Here is a 23176-nt window from a genome sequence, read left to right as displayed (position 1 = left end):
AAAAAACAACGTAATAATTTAATCTAAAAATTTCTCATTATCAACTTGCACTTTCTTTGATTTTTATACAGATATTTGACCTCGAACGCTATAACATCTCTACATAACAGGTTGTTTGCCAGCCTGATAAAGTTGATCTTTCTGTAAGTGAAACACAGTGCTGCGTATTGCAGACCTTGCAGATCTTTGTTTACACATTGAAAACAAAACTAATGCTATACTTATTTGAATGTAAACTGTTTCTTGTAGTTATCCTTAATTCATTCTGTATTTTCACAGAGATTTTTCTTCAAACGCTATTACTTTTCTACCTGACACAGTGTGTGCCACTTGTACACGTCTCTTGACTCTGTAAGAGTATCAAATCAAACGCCAGGGCAAACCGTGATTGAGTCTGTATGCATTCAAAATAAAACTAAATCTACAAAACAATTGTTTCCCTTATTGCATTGTGTATTTTCACAGGCGTTTGTCTTCAAACGGTATTAAATTTCTACATGAAAGAACGTTTGGCAATCTGAGTAAATTGATCCATCTGTAAGTGTAAGAAGATATTCTGTATTATAAACCTAACAAAAAGAAACGTATTGTAGTAATTAAATGTAAAAAATGGTAATTTATTAGTTTAAGCATATTACAAACAATTGTCTTCAAACGTTTTTACAGTTCTACCTCTGATGTAATGAATATGAAATGATTCATATATGAACTGCGGATGGATATGAAAGTGATAAATGCTCGTCGCAGTGGATTTCCCGTTGAAGCCCTAAATTTTTTCAGGCTTCTTTACTCCAATTGCTTACATTGGAAACCCACTACGATGATAATTTACTACTTTCATTTCTATCTCTGTCAGAGTTTTAGCTAATCTGGTAGATTAAGGACATCCATAAATTGAAAGGCGGCACACCGCAAGTGCTGCAAAATATGCATAGATCTGTTGTCAGTTATATTATATGTCTTAATTATTGCATTACGTGTTTTTACAGATATTTATCCTCAAACAATATTACATTTCTACCTGACAGAGTGTTCCGCACACTCACGAAACTGGAAACGCTGTAGGTGAAACTAAAAATTATGCACTGCAGACGTTGCATCTGTTTAAAAGTACTGAAAATGAAATGTAGTAATCACATTAAATAATGTTAGCTGATATGGTTTCGATAAGTTACGGTATTATGCATTTTCACAGGGATTTGTCTTCAAACAGCATTGCATTTCTACCTGACAGGGTGTTTGCAAGCCTGACTAGTCTTAAATCTCTGTAAGTGAAAGGTCCTAAAACAGAATATGCGCCCCGGGTAGACAGCAAAAATTTTAAGGCGAATCGCAGTGTGATAGCAAGCATGTATCTTCAGCTGCACTCTTAAGCGGTCCGTCTGTTCCTCTTTGGATGTCAAGCGAAACGTCGTTGTCTAAGGATTTGCATTTGCATTTGGTGTCGTCGAGTTGTCGCAAACATTCGTTAACACACCAGTCCCGATCCATTACAATCCGCAGATTTAATGGCAATGTCACTACGAGCAATTTGTAAGCATGTCTTTATTTCTCTAACGCGCTGCTAAGTTTTGACATACACGGGCTGATTTACGTTTAACGGGGTCAAGCCGACGGCATCAATAATAATATGAAGCGCGGGGTCCCTCTGCGCGGGAGGGGTCTAATTTTTTTTGGTTCGAAATGGGTAAAGGTTAGTTAAAGGGGGGCAGTTATGAAAAAACTGAATGAGACATATCAATAAACTTAATTTATGAAAAATCAGCTCGAATGCAGTGCAATTAATATTACGGAAGTGGTACGAAAGGAAATACCCCTAGCATGCATTTGGTAAAAATGTACTAATTCTGAAGAGTTTTAGCAAAAGAGCGGAAATTTGACCAAACCTGCATGTCAAATGTGTTTGTACAGATTTTGCACATCTCAATTCGTAGGAAGGATGAATGAAAAGCAAATAGCTAATGAGGGTTAATTGTCACCAGTACTTATTAGAGCATTAACAGGATAGTTCACGCGTCATATCTGTGCAATAGGACAGTTAACACGTCATGCCTGCATAATGGCACAGGAGACTTTCATTTCAACAGGATTCATTTCTTGTGCATCTAAAGAAAATATTTGCTCTGCGAATATAATTTTTTTTTGTTTTTCGTCCTGCTCGTTCTAATTGTTTAGAATAGTCTTGAGCAGTGATTATGTGTTTAACTAGGGTTGCACTGTTATGCAATCATTAAATGCTCGTGGCAGGCTTGATTATAGGAGTGACGGTTTGCAATGTATTGAGCCTCCCATTTCTTGTTTTAGTCGAGTCTCGTTTCACACAGCCATTTGTTCTTTGCTTGTTCACTAGGCGACTGATGATTTTTGTCCATGTCCTTGTCACAAAATTTTATATATTGTTCTGGTTACATTTTGTTAAGTCTTATAGTTAAATACTAATTCCATTTTTCATGTCAGAGATCTTTCCCACAACAAAATTCAAGACTTCCCAAAGGACCTGTTCTGTTGTTCCTATCAGTTTCAATTTCTGTAAGTATTATCTCAGTCTTAATGTCTTTCGCTGATTTATTCTCAAGAAACACCAAAACAGCGTGGATACTGCTTTGAAAATGGTTCATGTTGCTCATATGTTGAGCATATTTGTCGCAGTCATTTACCACACTAAAAATACTAACAACTACAGGATACTAAACAACTCTCTTATATAATAAAATCTATATATTATTGGATTATCAGGTATTTGCAAAATAACAGGATACCTCTTATATCAAACGAGACCTTTGCAGATGCCACAGGTCTTATATATCTGTATGTATTATAATGTCATATGTACATTATTGTAAATAGCTAGTTTTTAAAACTCTTATATTCTTAGTATTTTTATTTTTTAATTGTTTTTCTATACATTTGTTAGGCTCATTTGGTCATATTTACATGTTAATTTGTGTCATAGAAATCTTAAATATTATTATTATTATTATTATTATTATTATTATTATTATTATTATTATGATGATGATGCTGTACAGTTCGTAATACAAGCTAGTAGGTTATATGACACGCACGTAAAACCAGTCCATCGCAGGCTTACCCCCAGCATTACGCTTGAGGGATCTGTTTATACTCCTTAGTGGAGAATTTTAATTCCTAAAAGAGCGAATGTTTGTAAAAACCGAATAAAATACCTAAAGTGTGACCACGCATTTCGGAAAAAATTGTGAAAAACCGATAATGCCTCAAATCGTTTAATGTTTCATTTTCATTTTTGTCGGATCTTGTGAATCTTTTGGAAAGAAGCCGACTGAGAAATTTGCACAAAATCCCTATTTCTGTACCTGAAATGAACTTCATTCTAGCGAGCGTTATTTTCCGAGAAATGCTGTTTTCAGTGCTTGATAACGATAGAAATTGACGGTATAAAATGTCTTCCTGCGTCTTAGATGTGAACTGTCTGTGTTGTTTATCTAGAATATGAATTATTTCCAATCAACCGATATAAATTGCAAAAAGGTCGCTGACATGCGTGACACAAAAAAACGCTAGAGTGTGATTTTATGGAACTTTGATCATCATTCATGGAAAACGTCTACAAGATCCTATACATATGAAACCGAAACCTACAAAAGAATGCCTTTTTTTCTCGCTGGATTAGGCTTATTTTCGACTCTTCCTCTAATAAAAAAAACTCATCTTATTACTACTGCCTCGGAACAATTAGATGAACTAAGAATAATGGCCATATCAGATAAACTTCTGCCTCGGATCAATAGAATGAACTAAAAATAATGACCATATCAGATAAAAATAATAACCATAACTTAACTAAAGAAGGACCAGTGTATGCAATTACACTTGAGAAAGGTTCAAAATTAGATGAAGAGAATTTATTCTTTTGGTAATCCTTTTCATACGTTTTGGTAAAATATTCCACTAATTTAGAGCAGTTAAAAACACGCTATGTTTTCTCCTAGATTTTTGAGTGCCAACCAACTAAAGCATATTCCATATCGAGCCTTCTTCGATGTCCACCCTCCCAACGTGAAAACGGCGATACATATATTGTGAGTATCAACGGGCAATACCCTGTTGAGAGTAAAATGAGGATTACTGGTCGAATTGTAACAAAGCAACTGAAAACTTAGGTCTGAATACAATAGGTGAATAAATCGCCTCAAAATCATAAGTTCGAAACTTGGGGTACTCATGCTGTACAAATGCTTTTAACACAGCTGTAGTGTCCACCATTCCCCGATTAAGCGCTGCCCTCGAATAAGCGCCGCATTTTTGACAAAAAAAGTAATAAGAGCCGCTGCGCCGCCCCCGAATAAGAGCCACGGTCAAGATCCTTATAGTGTCTGGAGGACTGTATATTGAGAAAATGCTGCGGAATGCTCTGTTGCATGGTACTGGTTTTTAAGTGATTTGAAGAATCGGCGGATTGGTTTTTGAAAGCAACACATATTACTCGGACATGACTTATACATTTTATAAAATAACACAGATACTACGCGCGCTCTGATTGGTAAAAAAAACCTATGTACTATAGTACCGGTAAAGTCCCGCTTCTGTCCCGACATGGCCGCACTACGCTCGATTACGCATAAGGACGAAGAATTAACTTTAGTTTAATGTATTCTTTTGGTCTATCTTATGGTTAAAACGGAGGATATATGATCATCGTAAATGATCATTATGAAAATTTACTGAGGGTGGATCACAAAATTGAATTTTCCAGCCCACAACAGTTGAGCAAACGCACTAGAGAAAAAAAAAACGCAGAGACAAACATTGAGTGAGTGAGAAGTAACAGAATAAACAGGTCCGCTTTCACTGGACTGGAAAAATATGGATATGGTTACATTCAACATTAACTCGGAAATGTTATTTAAAAGGAAATAAAACTGAGCGAATTTGTCGCGATGAACTAGAATTATTTTGATGGCAGAACCTCACACTGAGTTCTTGTACGCGTTTAAATTTTATCTTCAGTTTTGCGTGCTTTCAGTGCTTTATCTCAAGTCCGTTATTCGGCGAAAACAAAAGAATACGGAATAAATAAATTCAGAACAAATTTCTAAAGAAGTGTTTGTGGAACTAACCTTTATTCTCGATACCTTCGTCTGTGAAGTTTGTAAACTTGCAAAGTTTTCGTGCAGTCTTTTACCTGCTTTTACTTTCGCGGTGAATGACTCCGGCCACAATTTGCTAGATTTTCGCGTCGAAAAACTTAAAAATCGTTTAATACATTTTATACCGTGACAGTTTGTCTTTTTCCTTTCCTTTCTTATGACTTTCATAGCTTTAAAAGAACTTTTAAACGTTTTTGTCGCGTCGATTTGTGGATTTTGTGTGTGGAGCTGAACCTGTGATTTATTCTTTCGGCCGCTGTGATTGGTTTACCGCGTCATTCGATGAACTTGTTGAGAATAAGGAATTTGATCACGAAAATAAAATAAATTCTTATTTCTCTGAAGGTCGTTTCCTATAGTTATTTCATAAAAGCAATAAACCACACTTTCTAGGGCTTTACTGGCGTAATAAAGCCACTTGGGATGTTGGGAGAACACTGGAAAAGCTTGTAAATCACTCGCCTGACGGCTCGCGATTTACAAGCTTCTCTCGTGTTCTCTCAACATCCCGCGTGGCTTTATTACGCCAGTAAAGCCCTATAAAATGTGGTCTATTGCTTAAATAAGGCGAGGAAACTAGTGCGAGCGCACCTTAATCAACAGGAGGGTTTTACGAAAAGCTGGGGACAAGATTACAAAAAAAATGACTACATGCCTGAACGACAGTCTTGACAGAAGGATGTGTAATTGATACATTCGCACAGAGAACGAGACAAGTGTATCTTCAAGACCTAGAGCATCTTCAACAACTTACGCCCCTCTTCTTTGCTTTAGACAACCACGTCAATTGCAGTCGCTGGGCTAGTGTCAAACATTTTCAGTATGTTATGAGTCATCCAGGAAACATCTCAATCTAGGCGTTTTTATGTGCTCCTAATCGATGAAGCCCACGAACAGAAAAAAGCCAAAGTCAAGAACACTGGAGGGGTTGTGGAGCTAACGGAGAACCCATCCCGTCTAATAGTGCACTATCAAAGAATGTGATTGGGAAACGACAATACAATTTAATCGTTCCGTAAAGAAGAACTGTATAAAACTACGAAATCAATCATCCGACCATTAAGACACGCTTTTCCACCGTTTATGACAATTTGGACGTCGAGTCTACTCAAAAGTAACGCAAGATACCGGGAAAACCGTGTGAATGCAGGGTTGAATATGAAGTGTTTGACGTTAACATCCTGATTTACAATCCTAGCCAAACGTTACACAATTGTTTCAGAGTATTCAGAACAAATCTTTCTGCCATTTCTCAGGCGGGGACTGAAAACTGTCAATTGAGTGGAGGTAGTGTAGGATCGCTGTCTGCCAGAGAAACTGTAATGGCACAAAGGAGAAATATAGGCCTGGTGCTCAAGTAAAGTTCCGTCTGAAAGTTAGTCCCCTATAGGAAAGAACTGGAATGCCTTCTTCGCGATACCAAAAACAAAGATGAGTAGCTGAACTTTCTTTTAAAAGATGGGATCATGTAGAATGAGAACAATCAAAAGAAAGGGGATGGCACTAAAAGTACTTCGCAGTTGCAAAGTGTAGCGACAAATTGATGATGAACTTGACTTATAAACATGTATAAAGAAGCGGATATCAGAGAAATAGTTTATATGTTAGACGCACTTGAAAATGGGCAGAGCAAAATTGAAATTTGAACAGTGGACACGGATATTGGTCTTGGTGTTGTTGCACTTGTTGGCCAATTCTTTAATATACAAGGGACGTCTCCGCAAGTAAACTGGCATGCATATCGGTGGCGTTTGGAATTGGTACACATTTACTGAAAAGTCATTTACAATTCCGTGGAAATTTAGGCATGGTGCAATCAAAGTCGATTCTTGCTTTTCACGTCTTTTGTTAGGCTGCGATACAAATTAAATTTGCATTTTTTGTGAAGCCTTTCCTTACTCAAAACAAAGCAAGTTCTTTACAGTTAGCTGTTGTTCAACGCACATAGAAACTAAAGAGAGATTGACAATAAACATGTAAGTAGAAAACCGAATTACAATTACATTTAAAAAACCTATTTTTTAACAGGAAGTAATTTGTTTTCATGATGCTTTGCTAACAATATTAAAAGAGCTGCATACCAGGCTGGGTTTTGGCCGTATATACAGAGACACAGCCTAATAAATTCTTGCACTAAAAACCTGAAAGTGAAAGTGGAAAGAAAAGAATTTGCAAGTCAGTGCGTAGCAATTCCAGAGGAGGCGGGAATAGCGTTCTAACAGCCCCTTAAAGTCAAGCTGTTCCTCAAAGTGTAGCTGGAGTGGGCGTTTTCCGTCAAGTATCACAAAAAAGGAATCTTAAAGTGTATATGACACAGTTTTTTTATTTGCCTGGTCGAATGTACGTGGAATGCTGATGGGAACATCGAAAAAAGAAATTCGAAATCTCTTTTTTTCACCGCGTTTTCGCGCTCTAAAATCGTGAAATTTCACTCCCGGTTGGGTCAAAAACCGCGCACATTGGGGAGCTGGGTCTATTCTGCTTTTGACGTCATGGCCGATCTAGACCCAGCTCCCCACGCTGTGCGCCGCAAAACTTTTTCAACATTCAACCAAACACTGCCAAACTTTGCAACTTTATCTAAACTATAATTTAACACGCTACTTATGCTGTTTGCTCGCTGATCGCTTAGGAATTGGAAATGAATAGAGGCATGGGACTCGCCGTCATTTTACTGCCTAGGCGTGGCGTGGAATTTCCGCAGCGGTATTTAATTGTGATAAACACAATTCCATGTTATTTAACGCGCTCTGACACGCCTGGCCAGATTTTGATTAATCTGATTTACTGCACGACGTTTAATGAGAAAACGCGTATGGAGATGCTGCGAGTCGCTGCCCCAGCGAAACCCGTACTGGTGCTGAAGTTTGCGATATTCGTTGTCGTAGATGACAACAGAGGCAAGGGTGTGGGACTCTAGCAGTTCCGCTACTTTCACTGTATATGAAAGGTAATTTGCAATTTGCGACGTGCCTGAAAGTTTTCCGGTGTTTGTTAGCTGGTGCATAATTCTCGCGTTTGCGGCAACCCACATTGACAATGAAATGTTTTCTAATTTTGGTTTGCTTCTGGGAGCACGTAGTACAATGCGAGCACCAGTGGACCCACCAATTTCTTGCTCGTCCTCAATGGAGCCATCGTAAGATCCAGTGCTCACAAAATCGGGAATTAAAAAAGGTTTTTCCTCACCTCCTTTCTTGCCTTGCGCTGGTCGCTGGGTTCCAAGGAACACTTGAGGATTGTTGTCCACTCTTTCCAGTGGCTCAGAGAATGGCTGCTCCGTGGCTCCAAGAGTAACTAACGGGTCATCTAGTGATATGCCTCCGATCTTCTTTAGCAATTCCTCCAGGCCGGAGTCGTTTGCCAATGACTTGGTAGTCACGGGGCCGGTCTCGCTCGATTTCGTCTTCTTAGACTCGTCGCTTTTCCCTTTGCTATCCAGTAGTGCCACGGCTTGCAACAGGAGTTTCTTTTGTCCAAGGGTTAAATCCAGCGTCGCAACATCGTCCTTATTAACTAGCTTTAAAGCCTCCTGGCTATCAAGGTCGTTTTTCTCTAGTTGTTCTATTGTGCCCTCTTTTAGACCAGAAGTTTGGCACCACTGTTTGAAGTCAAAGCTCGTCATTGTAAAAAAAAATTGATTTGCTAACACGCTACTTATGCTGTTTGCTCGCTGATCGCTTAGGAATTGGAAATGAATAGAGGCATGGGACTCGCCGTCATTTTACTGCCTAGGCGTGGCGTGGAATTTCCGCAGCGGTATTTAATTGTGATAAACAAGTCTATCACTCACATAATTGAAAATAATTTGATTTGACAGGTTGTTGTGTCAGAGACTTGATGTTGCCATGGAAACGGCATTTTGAGAGACATGTTAACCAAATTTGCAATTTTTGTGTTATTATTATTATTATTAAATTAACTTTAATGCAGTTATTTTTACCTTTTGGCCATTTTTGCACCATTTTATTGTTTTTTTTTTTAGTAATTTTTGGCGGTATTCGTACGTTTTGGAAAAAGTTTCAAATCCAAGATGGCGGATCGAAGATAACAAATATGTTGTCAATTTCTGTGATGACGTAATTGTCCTTTCTTGCGATCCATGTTCTTGGCGGAGCATTGGATTTTCTTAAAGCCCATTCTTCAAAGACTACGTGTGCCAAATTTGGTTCTTTTGTCCGGCGTGTAACGATTATTTTGCTAACCCGCTAGACTAATAGGGCCGGACATCAATGCTCGCCATCTGTCCCTATTCTTCTTCTACCTTTATAATATCTCTCTGTTTTGTTTTCTGATTAGCACCCTTCCTCTGATTACTGTTTCGAGCTTGTAAATTAGGTCAAAACCTCTTTAGTGCAGTCACTAAACTTTCCGTTTGCAGGCTCCTTGTAGTTACATTTAGCCAGAACTTTGTGTATTTCCACAATCACAATCCATAAAACACTGACAAAATCGCGAAATTTAATACACTTTTCCTCTAATTTTTCTTGCAATCGCGAAAATTAATACTCGCGAAATTCGGCTCTCGAATTTTCGCGAAATTAAGTATGGCGAAACTAAGTAAGAATAAGGTAATAAGTGATTCCACTGCAGGGTAGTCGTGATTGCCATAGCTTCTATTTCGCGGGAAATGATTGCATGTTGCATCATCGTCCAGAAAACAAGCTGACTACATCGTAAATTGATCGCGTTGCAAGTTGTGAGAGCATCGCTACTCGGTCCCAGACCTCGTTTCTATCCACCCCCTGTCTATTCCTTAACTAAATGCCCTTTGAAATTATTATAACAGTTGATTTTCTTGGGCGTAAATATGTTTTTGGCCCTTTGGCCCTTCTCAGAGTCTGGCCCAAGAACATCATATCTATTTGTTATATCAACCTGTGTATAAAAAATCATACGCGCGCATACCGGAAATCGAACTCCCTTATCTCACATACAACTAATTAAAATTACGTAGTCATAGAAGAAAGAAAAATAAAAAACCCTAATTTTAATTAATTAGGCATACAAACAACATTCTCATTAATGGTTTTGAATTTTTCTTCTCATAATGTAATTCTGCGCATATAACATGAGTTCCTTGTCAATGATGCCAGCAATGAATAACAAGCTAATTAATTTCTTTTTGGCTTTTTATTCATTTTTCTTTTTGTAGGATGACAACGTTATTGCAATTAGGTGTATCTGTTTTTCGAAATGAGCCCATATCTATGCTCATGCAGCTGTTGTTATAACATACATTATCATCTACTTTTTTATCGTTTTTTAACTTTAATATAACATTTGCGACACAAAGGTCCCATTATTATTTAAAAATATTCTATCAAGTGGTCACTTTTTTCCTTCTTTTGCTATATATATTTACACTCTGCTGTTGTCTTTAAAGGATGTTCTCAGATAATCCTATAAAGTCAATCGAACCAGAGGCATTTAGATGGCGATCTTATAGATATGGAATGCATGTGTAAGTTAAGAGTACATTTTCGGTTCCTTTGGATTTTACACCCGCTTTCAGTGTTACGTGCATGGCGGCTTTTTTTCGACATCCATCTTTGGACCAATCACAGCCCAATAGCATGACCTTCCGAACTTGTGGGCTCCTTTGCATGAAACAAACACCAGTAGGCATTGGTTTTGATTCAAAAAAGCAATAGCATGACCTACCGAACTTGTGGGCTCATTTGCATGAAACAAACACCAGTAGGCATCGGTTATGATTGGCTCATTTCAAACAGCACGTAGAAAGACGAGGTTGAAAGATGGATGTAGAAAGATAGCCCCTTTGCAAGTAACACTGAAAGCGGGTGTAAAAGTATTCCCACCTTATTTTTGATTGACGTGGTGGTGTTACAGGCCTCTGTACAGGACAAATTCTATCTCCGGCCTTTTTCGTGCTTCTTATCCCAATGGAATGATGGACAGAAAATCGTCTATAGCGGAACAAGTTTCGACCTTGTTCAAAATCAAAGCTATTGCAATATCCGTCGCTAGCAAACAAGCAAACATTAAGGTTATGACACAAACCCATAATGGTTTCCTTTATGATCGTGTATCTGCTGGTATTTATTTTCAAACCCTAACTCTAAACTTTTAGGCCTTTCAAACAGCTATTGATAGCCTTCTGAATATTGCCTCCTTGTTCTATTTTTTCTGCCAGTTATCTGCTACGGACGAAACTGAAGATGTTGAGCCTAGATTCCTTTTTTGGCTACAGTATTCAAGATTCTAGAATGTGACGTATTCTTTTAAGATATTAAATACTTGAAAATACTGCACTGATTAATACACAGAAAGCATGTATTTGTTTTAAATATAACAGTGCTACTCGTCATCTAAGATAAGTTGAAAAGTCCACCGTGCAAACACTTCTGTTGGTATTTTTTTTTTCAGAATTATAAATAATAGAACGATTTCAACGGTGACATATACAACAGGCTCAAGAAAAACCAATGTCGTCATATATCTGTCAGTAAATAATATATATTTTTTTACATGTAATATCTACGTCTACGTTATCGTCCGCAGCTACGTGCCTTTAAAATATCAAGTAGTGTAAGACAGAATCCTCGCCATTCAACTAGCCCTACATTATGTGGCTATCCATAAGTACCCAATTTAAATTCAAGGTTCACGGCAAGGAAGGATAAACGTTATAAAATTTATCTGGCTTCCGAAAAGAGTGGGAAGATACTCCTCTTTAATAGTCTTGATCTCTCTTTAGACAAAATTCAGTTTTTTTCTACTGCGCATTAAGTGCCGATTGGAGGAAGGATACACGCATTCATGACCCACTCTCATAGTTTGCAGTTTCAAACTTACTTGGTATAGCATCCCATTGGAAACAAGGTGGTCATTAGTTCAAATCCCTTGAGCTCTGTTGAGTCTTCCTCAGCTAGAAAATACTTATAATATGTAACAGCTTCAAATTGTTCTTGACTGTGAAGCTCTAGGTCAGATTCTCCACTCGGAACAAATGTCGAGAAAGTGCTTAAAATTACATTGAAAGGCCAATAATGAACGAACGAACGAACGAACGAACGAACGAACGAACGGACGGACGGACGGACGGACGGACGGACGGACGAATGAATGAATGAATAAGGCATAAGACATCGTCTTCTGTATAAGTACAGACTGCATAATTAAACGAAAACATTTCCCAACAAAGTGGGTTGGTTTATATTTTTTATACCTTGTGTAAAAGACCGAATTACACTTTCCAAGAAATTGTACAAAGTAATTCTGCAATACCAAATCTCTCAATGTAGTGTTATATTTCATTTTCTAATTAAATCATAAAAAATAAACATTAACACTTACTTTTACTTCTGAATTGTTTTTTCTTAGAAATCCTAACAACTCCCCTACAGGAGCTATTCGTGTTGGCTATACATCATTCTTTGATAGTTTCACCCTTATTGACGCTTTAATGGCCTCGGGATTCAGATTGATGCCTACCAATGACACGGGTGAAGCTATATTGCTACCATGCTCCCCAGGCACGTTTTCAAATTCTTCGGCCAAAGGAGTTGATGGATGCACAAAATGTCCTCCAGGTATCTTACAGCCTCCTTTACAGCTGTTTTTATTTTTTATTTATTATTACCTCCTTTGTAGAACCTTGTTATTTTGGCACTAAGGCAAAACAAGAAAAAAAACTTCAATCGGATCTTTATTGTGCTGTAGTCAAAGCCTTAACTAAATATGCATGCAACCATTGTTGGTATAATTAATGTTAGTTTTGACTAGACCTATGTTGTATAGAATTTATGGTGAGTTTCTTTTCAGGAGGATTTTACTCTGACGATGTAGGCTACGTGGCCAAAAGCTGCAAAAAATGTCCCAATGGATCTTTTGTTCCATTTGAAAAAACACCAGGAACACGAAAGCAAGATTGCAAATCCTGTCCTGAAGGTAACAATGAACACGTGATCTTATCACACTTATACGTAAATTATATGGTTGTATTCGCTTGTCTCATAACTAACAATAAATCACCCTAAGACCAGACTTTCATAGTGACCTCGAAATATTTCCAAAAAATGTCTCCAATTCCTAAAAAGAAACTTGGGCTCCCTCTATGGTTCCTGTCCTATAGTTTGGTGCTGGACTTCCGATCAAGTGGTCCGGGCTCGAGTTCGTGTGTCTTGCTCTTTGGCAAGGCAGTTTACTCTCCACTAATGAACCCTGCTTCAAGGACAGGCAGACGGCCGCGTTTATTTTCTACCGGGGTTGTGTTCGCCCTAGAGAGTCCTGTAAATGTTATACCTGAAAACTATGTCTTTCACTACCCTATGATAATTATGTGAATTTTAAATCGCAGTGAACAATGAAGGTTCTTTAATAAAATATTTAAAAGTAGAATCATATCAACTTAGACTACTGTGAAACCAATTGCAAATCAGGCTCGAGTGGAGGGAAATGTAAATGATGTTTTGTTTATATTCGTAGATGTTTGTTTGTTTGTTTATTTTTTTCATTTTTCTCATTCCCAATATATTTTTTATTTCCGGTTAAAGTTATACATATCTTTTTTAAAAAACTTCAACAGGAACAGATACTGATTTCTTCGCTGGATACCGCGCTTGCAAATGTTTGGAAGGATTTTATCGGACCCATATGTTTGAAAAATGTCATAAATGTGTACGAGGATTGAAATGCAAAGATAATTATGCTTCTTTGAAAGCCGGCTATTGGTGGGAATGGCGGAATGAGACATACAAAGATCGCTACAAAGTTTTCATTGCAAATCTCCTGAAATCTTCCCCAGCATTAGATGCATCCAGTGTACAATACCCGTTTCCGTTACCAGCGGCTTACAGGTGTCCAAGACAAGTGTCTTGCAAGGGTGATTTAGATTCTCTGTGTGAAATTGGATATCAAGGTCCACTATGTGGAGTATGCAGTTCAGGATATTACAAAAAAATCCAAACGTGCACAAAATGTCCATCAAAGAAGTGGATAGTGGGACAATTGTTGATCATTGCAGCTATTGTAGTTATAGTCGCTGTAGTTTGGGTGTGGATGAGTAAAAGAAAGAAAAAAGATGGAAGAAAACAGCCTATAATAGACATAATGTTGTCCAAACTCAAGATCGTCATTGGCTTTTATCAGGTCACCTACGGTTTACTTCAAGCTTTCTCATACATAAAATGGCCAGGCTCCTTGCAAGTAATCGCCAAATATTCAGAAATACTGCAGATGGATGTACTTCAGATGGCACCCATAGACTGCCTTTTCTCGCGATTTCACGTAAACGCCTTTGGAAGTTTGCTTGCAATGGTGGCAATAAATGCTGCTGTTATTGCGTTTTCTGTTGTCGCTTACGACGTGCGTAAAGTATTAATATTACGAAATCAAAACCTGCAGCACAATGACAAGTCAAAACAAATTTCACAGTCAAAAGAACTTGTGTTGAGAAATTTGTTTTTCGTCCTGTACGTAACTTACTTGAGCACGTGCTCTAAGACAGTCAATGTCCTGCCACCTGCTTGCCAGAAACTTTGCCGAGACGAAAAAGAAGAATTATGCTACAAGTACATGAAAGCGGATTACAGCATAAAATGCCACGGTGCAGAGTACAATTATTGGCTTATCGTTGCGTACATTTCTGCTACTTATGTCGTTACCCTCCCTGTCACTTCATTTATCGTCCTCTGGAGGAATCAAAGGGTAAAGCTTACTACAACAGACACCGTGATGTCTGGAGATCAAGGCTGTAACATGGAAGTCATTTCTGGCTTGCGTTTTCTTTTTGAAAACTATAAAACCCGCTCTTGGTATTGGGAGTTAGTTGAAATGTCTCGCAAAGTAATCCTTACGTCTGGTCTGATTCTTGTGGGACAGGAGAGCAGGTCCTACATTGGCTTGGCATGGGTCATTGCTGGGATGTATGGAATGCTTTTCTCGTGGATCAAACCCATAAACGACCCGACCGAGAACAGATTGATGGCGATTTCCCTTGCTGTTACAGTTGTTAACTTGGGCATCGGAGCTGTCAGCAGAATTCCTGCAGAGAACATAGCAGCCTCTAACGACACGTACACAGATGCAGTCTTATTCAGAATATTGGTAGTTGGAGCGAATACGTTGGTGATTGGCCTTCTTGTTGGTAAGATAATAGTTTTAAAAAGTGCTTGTAAATAATTACCTAATTTTTAAAGTAACTGTGTCACGGATTTCAGCCAAATTTAGGCATAGGAAAATGGACTTAAAATTGAGAAAATATGAAAATAACAATTTCAACTGTACAGTTGGACAAAATCGAAGGAGATTGAAACAGAATATGAAATGGGTTTTGAAAAACTGTTAGGCAGAAAGAACAGTTTTCAAAGCTAATCTCGTTTGTTTGCAACTTTTAATTATAACGCCCGGGAGACGTATTAATTTGTTTCCAATGAAGCTATAATATTGTCATTTCGATCTAGAGAAGTAATTTTTGTCGCTTATATTTCGTTTTCTTAGCGAGTATTTGGCAAAACTTAATAAAAATCCCTTTAAGATGCCTTGGTTTGAGGTGAAACGAAACGAAATCGATTGGTGTGACTTACCATGTTTTGACGTCTTCTGTGCAATATTGAAGACAGATTTATGGCAAGAGGGATTTATTTGTTTTACGTAATCGCAGATAAATTCGTTTTGTAATTTATTACTACACTTCAGTGTTTCATGATAAACACGGTTTTCTAGTAACATCCATTAAGAAGTGAATGAATTTGAAGCAGTTTTTGCAACACTATAATAACCCTCCGCCGTGCACGCTAATTTATACCCCCACCCTGGCACAAAAGGGGGAAGGGGTGGGTTGATAGAACCCTCTAAGTTTTTCATTCTAAAAAGACGAAGAAAAGTACTTCTGTATCGAAAAGATGGCCCTGGCCTGGCTCCACAAGGTGCAAGATTTTTGTTGGTAGTGACGTCACGTAACGTCACAACCGTAACGTTACAATATGGCGCCATTTCTATAATTCCTTGTAATTTTTTAATTTCAGTGCTACATACAATAACACGACTTGCAAAATTACTATAAACAGTACATACATACATACATACATACATACATACATACATAGCTTTTTGTTAAGGCAGGTCTCGTAGGGCAACCATAAAGGCTGGTGTGGACCTGCCATTGAAATAATACACTAACTAAACATATAACTATTAATGAAAAAGAAATATAAAAAAGAATTAAAAATATATGAAGTCAGAATCCTTGGAATTAATCAAGCAGGCCTCTTTCTCAAACTGGATTAGGTCTATAGATCTAGAGACACGTTTAAGATTTGCTTTGAAAAGCTGTAAGGAGGCAGCGTTTCTGATGTTTCTCGGGATTGAGTTCTATACAATAGGCCCACGATATCTCACGCTGTTTCTTCCAAGTAAACTATTGTAACGTACTAGAGAAAAGTCATTAGAGCGCCTTAATTTATAATTATTATCGTCGTAACGTGTTCCAAGCAGGGATGTAAATTGATCAGGTAGAGAGTGATTGTACACCTGGTACATAATGGAAGCAAGCCTTCGCTTGTAAATATAATTCAAAGGCTTCCATTTTACAATTTGAAGAACGGCAGCATCAGGTGTTTCACTTGGTAGCTTGTGAATTAATTTGGCAGCTTTAATGTTTAATAGTTCCAAGTCGTTAAATGTGGCCAAGGAACATGATCCCCAGACCGATATACAATAGGTGATGCTTGGGACGATACCTTTATAGTATATTTCTTCAAGTACATTTGTTGGCAGCCCTTTCATTGTTTTCAAAAATTTCAGTTTTCCAACAAATCTACTATGTAAGGTTTTAACTTGTGCTTTCCAGTTTAACTTGTGATCAATAACCACGCCCAAGCAGGTAGATTTTGTGGTAAAGTTAATGTGAGAGTTGCCAAACATTACTGATCGCAGGGGGCCAACGAATGAGTGGTTACTAATTAGCATAGCCTCCGTTTTTCCTGTGTGCACTGTTAGGCGGTTCCTATCGCACCACACTTTAAAGTCGTTTAATATTAGGTTTAGAGAATCCACGATTTCTTCAATTTCCCTTGCTATGTAATAAATAGCAGTATCATCAGCGAACAAGTGTATGAATCCAACTGAAGAGCAATCAGGAAGATCATTTACATAAATTTCAAAAAGTCGAGGGCCTAGGAGGGACCCTTGGGGGGCGCTAATTTCAACAGGTCGTAGCCTCGATTTAACTCCGTTAATGGTAACATATTGAGTTCTGTTGGAGAGGTAGCTTGAAACCCACTCGTGAAATACACCAGATACACCAACAGCCGACAATTTTGATTTCAGGATGTTGTGATCGACAGTATCGAACGCTTTCTGGAAGTCGACAAATACAACGCCAATTTTTTCACCAGAGTCAATCGCCTTTTTCCACGTTTCTGAAATAGTAGTAGAGATTCGGTGGAGACGCCTTTCTTAAATCCCCACTGGTTTTGGTGTATAAGTCTATTTTCCTCAAGATGTTTGTCTAAGGAGTCACAAACAATGCCCTCTAGGATTTTGCTGTTCAGGTTGAGCATCGTCAGGGGCCTGTAGTTTGCGCAGTCAGACTTGATGCCCTTTTTAAAGACCGGGATCACTTCGCCAGATTTCCAATTTTTAGGGTATACACCTCGTTTGATACTATTGTTGAAGATACTAAAAAGACCTTCAAAGAGGGTTTCGCCGGCCACCGAAAGCTCACGGGAAGAAATCTTATCGGGACCACCAGTTTTCTGTTTGATTTGAGTAAGTTTCTGTCTTACTTGATTTTCGGATAGGTCGATCTGTTGAATAGTAGGTGTAACTCTGCATATGAGCTCAAATGTCTGGTCAGGCATGATACCAGAATCAATGCGGAAATGATCTGCGAGCAGTGTTCCGATATTTGCAAAAAAGTCATTCATGGCCTCAGCCTTGTCGGAATCATTCGTCAGAAGGGTTCCATTGCTATCGAATACTGGGGGAATAGGCTTCCTATAGCTAGCGTCTTTACCCTGAGCCTTTCTTACCACTTGCCAGAATGACTTGCTATTCTCGGCCGCAGCAAATTGTTCTCTCCAGTATGAAATTTCTGCATTTCGTATTAGTTTTTTAACACGATTCCTAGCGGCTTTGTAGGAGCTCCAGATATTTGCATTCTTGTTGTCTTTGTAGAGTTTTAGAAGGCGGTAACGATTATTTTGTTCTTTCTTGATTTCATTATTGATCCACGGAAGTTTGTTTACTCTCTTCCTTACTTGTCTGGTTGATATGTGATCGGATGCGATTTCTCGGTAAAGGCACTGCCATGCCCATACTTGATCTTCTATATCATCAAAAATTTCACAACCACTCCATGGAGCGCATTCGATGTCGTTTCTAAATTTTGTTTGGTTGAAATTCTTGTAGTTGTTTATGGTCATTGTAACTTGCGGGTTGGTTGTCTTTCTCATCTGTAAATTAGCATAAACCAGGCTGTGGTCTGATATTCCCAGATGGGAAACACCAGCAGTTGTGATTTTGTCAGCTTTGCTGACAATTATCAAGTCAATTAACGACTCTGCTTTGTCGGATATTCTGGTAGGTTCTTTTATGACACATTTCAATCCGTATGTGTTTAAAATTCGTAAAAGGCGTTTACCTAGATGAGATTCCATTCCATCCTTACTTTTTAATGACAGATCTGAGTTGAGGTCGCCCATAATTACAATGTTATTTCGCGTAGACCAGATACTCTCTACCCAGCCATTAAAAGAATCGTAGAACGCGAGATCAGACGGTGGTCTATACACACACGCAAGTAACCATGTTTGAGACTGGCTTCTTACATTTATCCATACGCCTTCAATAGGTTCAGGGACTGTTAGTTTGAGCTCTTCGTAGGCAGTTATGGTTTCCCTATAATAGAGCAAAACACCTCCGCCGTTTCGATCGCGGTCTTTTCGAATTATGTTGTAACCCTCGACTGATATTTCGCTGCTGGTAATATCGCTAGATAGCTTGGTTTCAGATATAGCAAGGATATCAAGGCGGGTGTTAGACAAAAGCATACGGATCTCAGAAAGTTTTCCTTTCAAGCCATTTGCGTTTAAATGTGCCATTTTAACACCAGGTTGCGCTTGTAGGCGGTTGTTTATGTCGGCCAAAGCTTCAGGAAGGACTGAATGCGTGTTTAGGCTTTCCTGACTTTGATCAAAGAAGGAGTCGCTGAATGTTAGTAAAGAGCAGGAGGCACATTCCCAGTCCAGATGGTGGTTGTCCAGGTAATAATTGAAGACATGTTTACTCATGCCGAGACATCTCGCGTGGAACCAACGGACGCATTTAGCGCACAATATAGCGTCCTGGTTGTTTCGGACGTTCCGAAGGCATTCCCCGCAAGGGTACCTTGCTCTGTTCCGCGGTGGGCTAGGATTGGGATGAATATCACCTGAAAGTTTCTCTAATTGGAATGAGCATATTCCCGTCGTGACATAAGGAATTCGACTGTGCAGAAAAGCTCTCCTTCCTCTTCGATATTGCGATGCTCGCGGAGGCAGGTGGCAGGCCATATTTGTTCCATACACTGTGGCGCCTGCGTCTAATCTCCGGTGGAAATATAGGTACTGCTTATATTGTGCAATGAGACTTCTAAAAATACTACAACGTTACTATCAATATGTAAATATGTTTATAGCGTTTACGGTAAACGTCGATTGAAACTTACTTACAGTTCTATTCCCGCAAGAGAGTTTTTAAAAATGTTAAAATTGTTTTGAAACCGAGAAAGAAACCATCAACCTTTTGCATCGTTTATTTCTTGTTTACTTTCAGTTCAGTACGCGGTGTTTCTATATCGTTACCTCAAGGAATGGCGCAAAAATCCACATTGGTCCTTTTCTTGTTGTCTGGCTTTGCTTCTGCCTCTCAACGATTTGCAGGGAGAAATACGCGGCTTAGCGGGAGCGAACGTTCTCAAAAACCAGCTGCAAACTGGGCAAATTGATAAGCCCAGCATGCTCTCTGCTTTGAAAGACAGTGGAGCTATCGATGTTACTTTGGAAGAATGTAAACAAAGCGACGACAGCACAATGGAGATTGAGGATGATTGTCGACAAGCTGAGCACAACAACATAAGATGTCATCAGGGTACACAAACAGAGCTGTTTTTGCTTTCAATTACGGACAACGTGGTACAAAAGTAAGTAAAGGAACTACATAAGGATCAGCATTAAGACCTTCTGTGAGTACAATGTACAAACTGATCGTATTGCATCTACAAGTGCCACTACTCCACTGAAATAATGACGATTTAATTTTAAGCAAATGAATGTCATCGCAGTAATGTACTCAACTTAAGCAGTTGAGAAAAGCAAGCTTGAATTTTTTTCAGGCTTGCTTTTCTCAACTGCTTAAGTTGAGTACATTACTGCGATAATCTTTCATTTGCTTAAAATGTATATCCGCAGTACAAATATATGATGATATATTCATTTCATAAGATAATTTAAGTTGTGATATATTCCGATCTGACGCCCTCACTCCCAAACGCCCTAAGCCAAATAAAGTAATGTGAAGAGCCCGGAGGTGGAAAGGAGCTGGAGCTCAGAAAATCAAAAGTTGTCGCCGCGATTTGCATAATGAAGACTTCTATGGTCTTCCATGGGCTACAGATATACGGGCTGACACATTTTAGCGAAAGAGAGGGCCCCGGTGAGAAAAGTTATCAGGTTTCCAGAGAGAAATTTTAAAACGAGTGGATAACACATGTGATGATAGCTGATAAAAAGAAGTTATTTGGAAACGTGGAAATTATCTTGCGTGCGTTTGTTGGACTTTTTCTGAAACTGTTTATGATACCATTAATTCTACTACTGTCTAATATGATCCGTAAAAATCACTTTTTTCCGCTAGGTCTCAATACTCGTCTACAGATGTAATGCGTTCAACCGAAAATCGTGACACTGGCAAAGGAAAAGCGAGTCAAACAGAAAATGGAGCCGGAAAGGAAGTACTGAGGAACCTTGCAACATGCCCCTTGCGCTGACGGGCACGACTAAGCAGAGTCCTGGGACAGAGATACAAAACATTCGTTATATCAGTTTGCTTAGCTTTTAGTTTGAACACAAACGGTATATTTACTAGGAGTTAATTTGATCGAAAGTGAATTTTAAAGTCCAGGATGAGTAATTTTTCCATATAATGTTTTCATTTAAGTTACTCCCTCCGTTAACCTCATTCGAATAAAAGTGTTCACACTTATCGAGAAACTGTCAAGTGAAATCGATACAGATCATAACCGAGACAGTAGATTGAAGATCTAGCCTTAATTATTTCTTAGCTTACAACAAAGTTTTGGTTCCTTAGAAGGTTTTTTTTTCTTGAAGGATGGGGGATTGCCTTGTATTACGATTAAGAACACGCTTTAGCTTTGTTTGGAAATAATGGACAAATAGAATTCATAAAGTTAAAATGAAGCAAGGTGCAATCAATAATAAAATGGGCTAGCTAACACTGTTTATTTTCGTTAACTATGAATTTTAACATCAACTTTAAGCTTGTAGAACAAAAGTTCTTTTAATTCAAGGTATTTGAGCTGGTAAAGGTAATTAAGCCGGTAGAACGACAATTCTTTGAATTCATTGGATGGCAATATCACGGCCACCTAACAAACAAAAATGCTTTCATTTTGAATCGCATTTTCATACAAACTGAGATCGGAATATTAAAAATACCTTAAAATATCTAAACAAATAATTTTGCCCGGAGCGGGTCGCTTTGTTTGTTTTGCTTCGGCTTCAGGCGTCTTATAGAAAACATCTCAGAAAGCAAACAGTCAAGCATACTCTGGCACTGCCTTAAAATCTTAAATTTTTTAGCGATGTTGTCTGGCTTCTTTCCTGTTGTTCTTTCACGTGACGTCCAATATAAGCCGATCCTTTATTTTTCTTGATGCGCTGGTGCAAGTGTCGACACGAGTAGCCGACACAATCTGCACCACACAGAAACTGAGATAAGCTTGAAAATAAGTCGAGCCCGTCTCTTTGCAAGTCCGTTGTGTCCACATACCTTACTTCTTCTTGGCTTTTCTAAATTTCTTTTGAGTTCTTCTGCAGCTCCAAAGTTAGTTTGTTGTGCTACTAACATTTACCTCAATGACCAGTTGGGCAGTGCTGAAATTGGCAAAAATGGGGAACGTAGCTCCTTTACTAAGCTGAATGTTTTTTAGTCGTAACATGTAAAAGTGCCTCCAATGTAATCGGACTTCAGTTCAACCTTAGAGATTTTGGTTAGTTTAAGTCCCCTCCCCATGCGGAATACTACAAAGTCGTTTTCTTTACCTCTAAAACAGACCATTATGATATTGCTTCAAGAAATACAAATACTTTAAGACGGCCGCGCAAACTAAAGTAAGTGTACAAATAAATCGGTCCTAGCGTTGAACGTGAGCATCACATACCACGAGTGCATGTCACGTGTCACGCTCCTTGTTATGTGCGCATGTCACGTGCCAACTATGAAATGGGTTTTGAAGACTCGCCCACCTCAGAGGTAAACGGTGGATGAGTAGGCAATGAGAAGCTGACGAAGCTGTATGGACACGTAATTTGTGCCGAATCTGGACTGTAAAGGTGAGAAACAATCAGAGTAAATATTCCGGACAGCCTTACTTGGAAAACTTTACGAAACCCAGGACGCCACATTCATGACGTCAGTCAAAAGGCTTCTATATCCAGAGTTGCTGCACTTGAAGGAATGATCATTCCTGTCTCTTAACAAGTCCAAAATATCCTATCTGTTCTTATTTCTCGCTTCAGACTCATTTTCTCCACTCCGCTGCCTAGGTTTTGCAAACAATGTGGTTTCGGCACAGGCATCCCAAGCTAACGATGAGAGCCACAGTAATCTAAGACTCAATTTATAAGGATTTGTATGGGAATGAAACAATTTTCTTTCACGATATAGAAATTCGAACGTTTTATGAATAAAATTGACTTACACTGTTGCTGTGTCGTGTTCTTTCTTGTTTGCCAGCTTCTCGAGCCAATTTAAAGCGATTTGGACGAGTTATTGCTTTGCGAAATTTTAAACACTAGTAC

The 23176-nt window shown here is 38.6% G+C and overlaps 1 protein-coding gene across 1 annotated transcript; it reads left to right on the top strand.

Moving 5' to 3' along the window:
• The first annotated feature begins 11552 nt into the window (after positions 1 to 11552).
• LOC144630901 (cysteine repeat modular protein A-like) lies at positions 11553 to 21506 on the top strand. Its single transcript, XM_078489267.1, has 6 exons — positions 11553 to 11594; positions 12477 to 12685; positions 12918 to 13043; positions 13681 to 15240; positions 19911 to 20277; positions 20991 to 21506. Exons 2-6 carry the CDS (start codon positions 12559 to 12561, stop codon positions 21121 to 21123), a joined length of 2313 nt encoding a protein of 770 aa, XP_078345393.1. The 5' UTR covers positions 11553 to 11594; positions 12477 to 12558; the 3' UTR covers positions 21124 to 21506.
• The last annotated feature ends 1670 nt before the right edge of the window (positions 21507 to 23176 follow it).

The sequence above is a fragment of the Oculina patagonica genome, chromosome 1 (genome assembly GCF_052425735.1).
Source record: "Oculina patagonica isolate OP01 chromosome 1, crgOcupat, whole genome shotgun sequence".
Taxonomy (NCBI): domain Eukaryota; kingdom Metazoa; phylum Cnidaria; class Anthozoa; order Scleractinia; family Oculinidae; genus Oculina; species Oculina patagonica.
The sequence above is the reverse complement of the archived record's forward strand: the minus strand, read 5'-3'. Positions and strand labels throughout refer to the sequence as shown.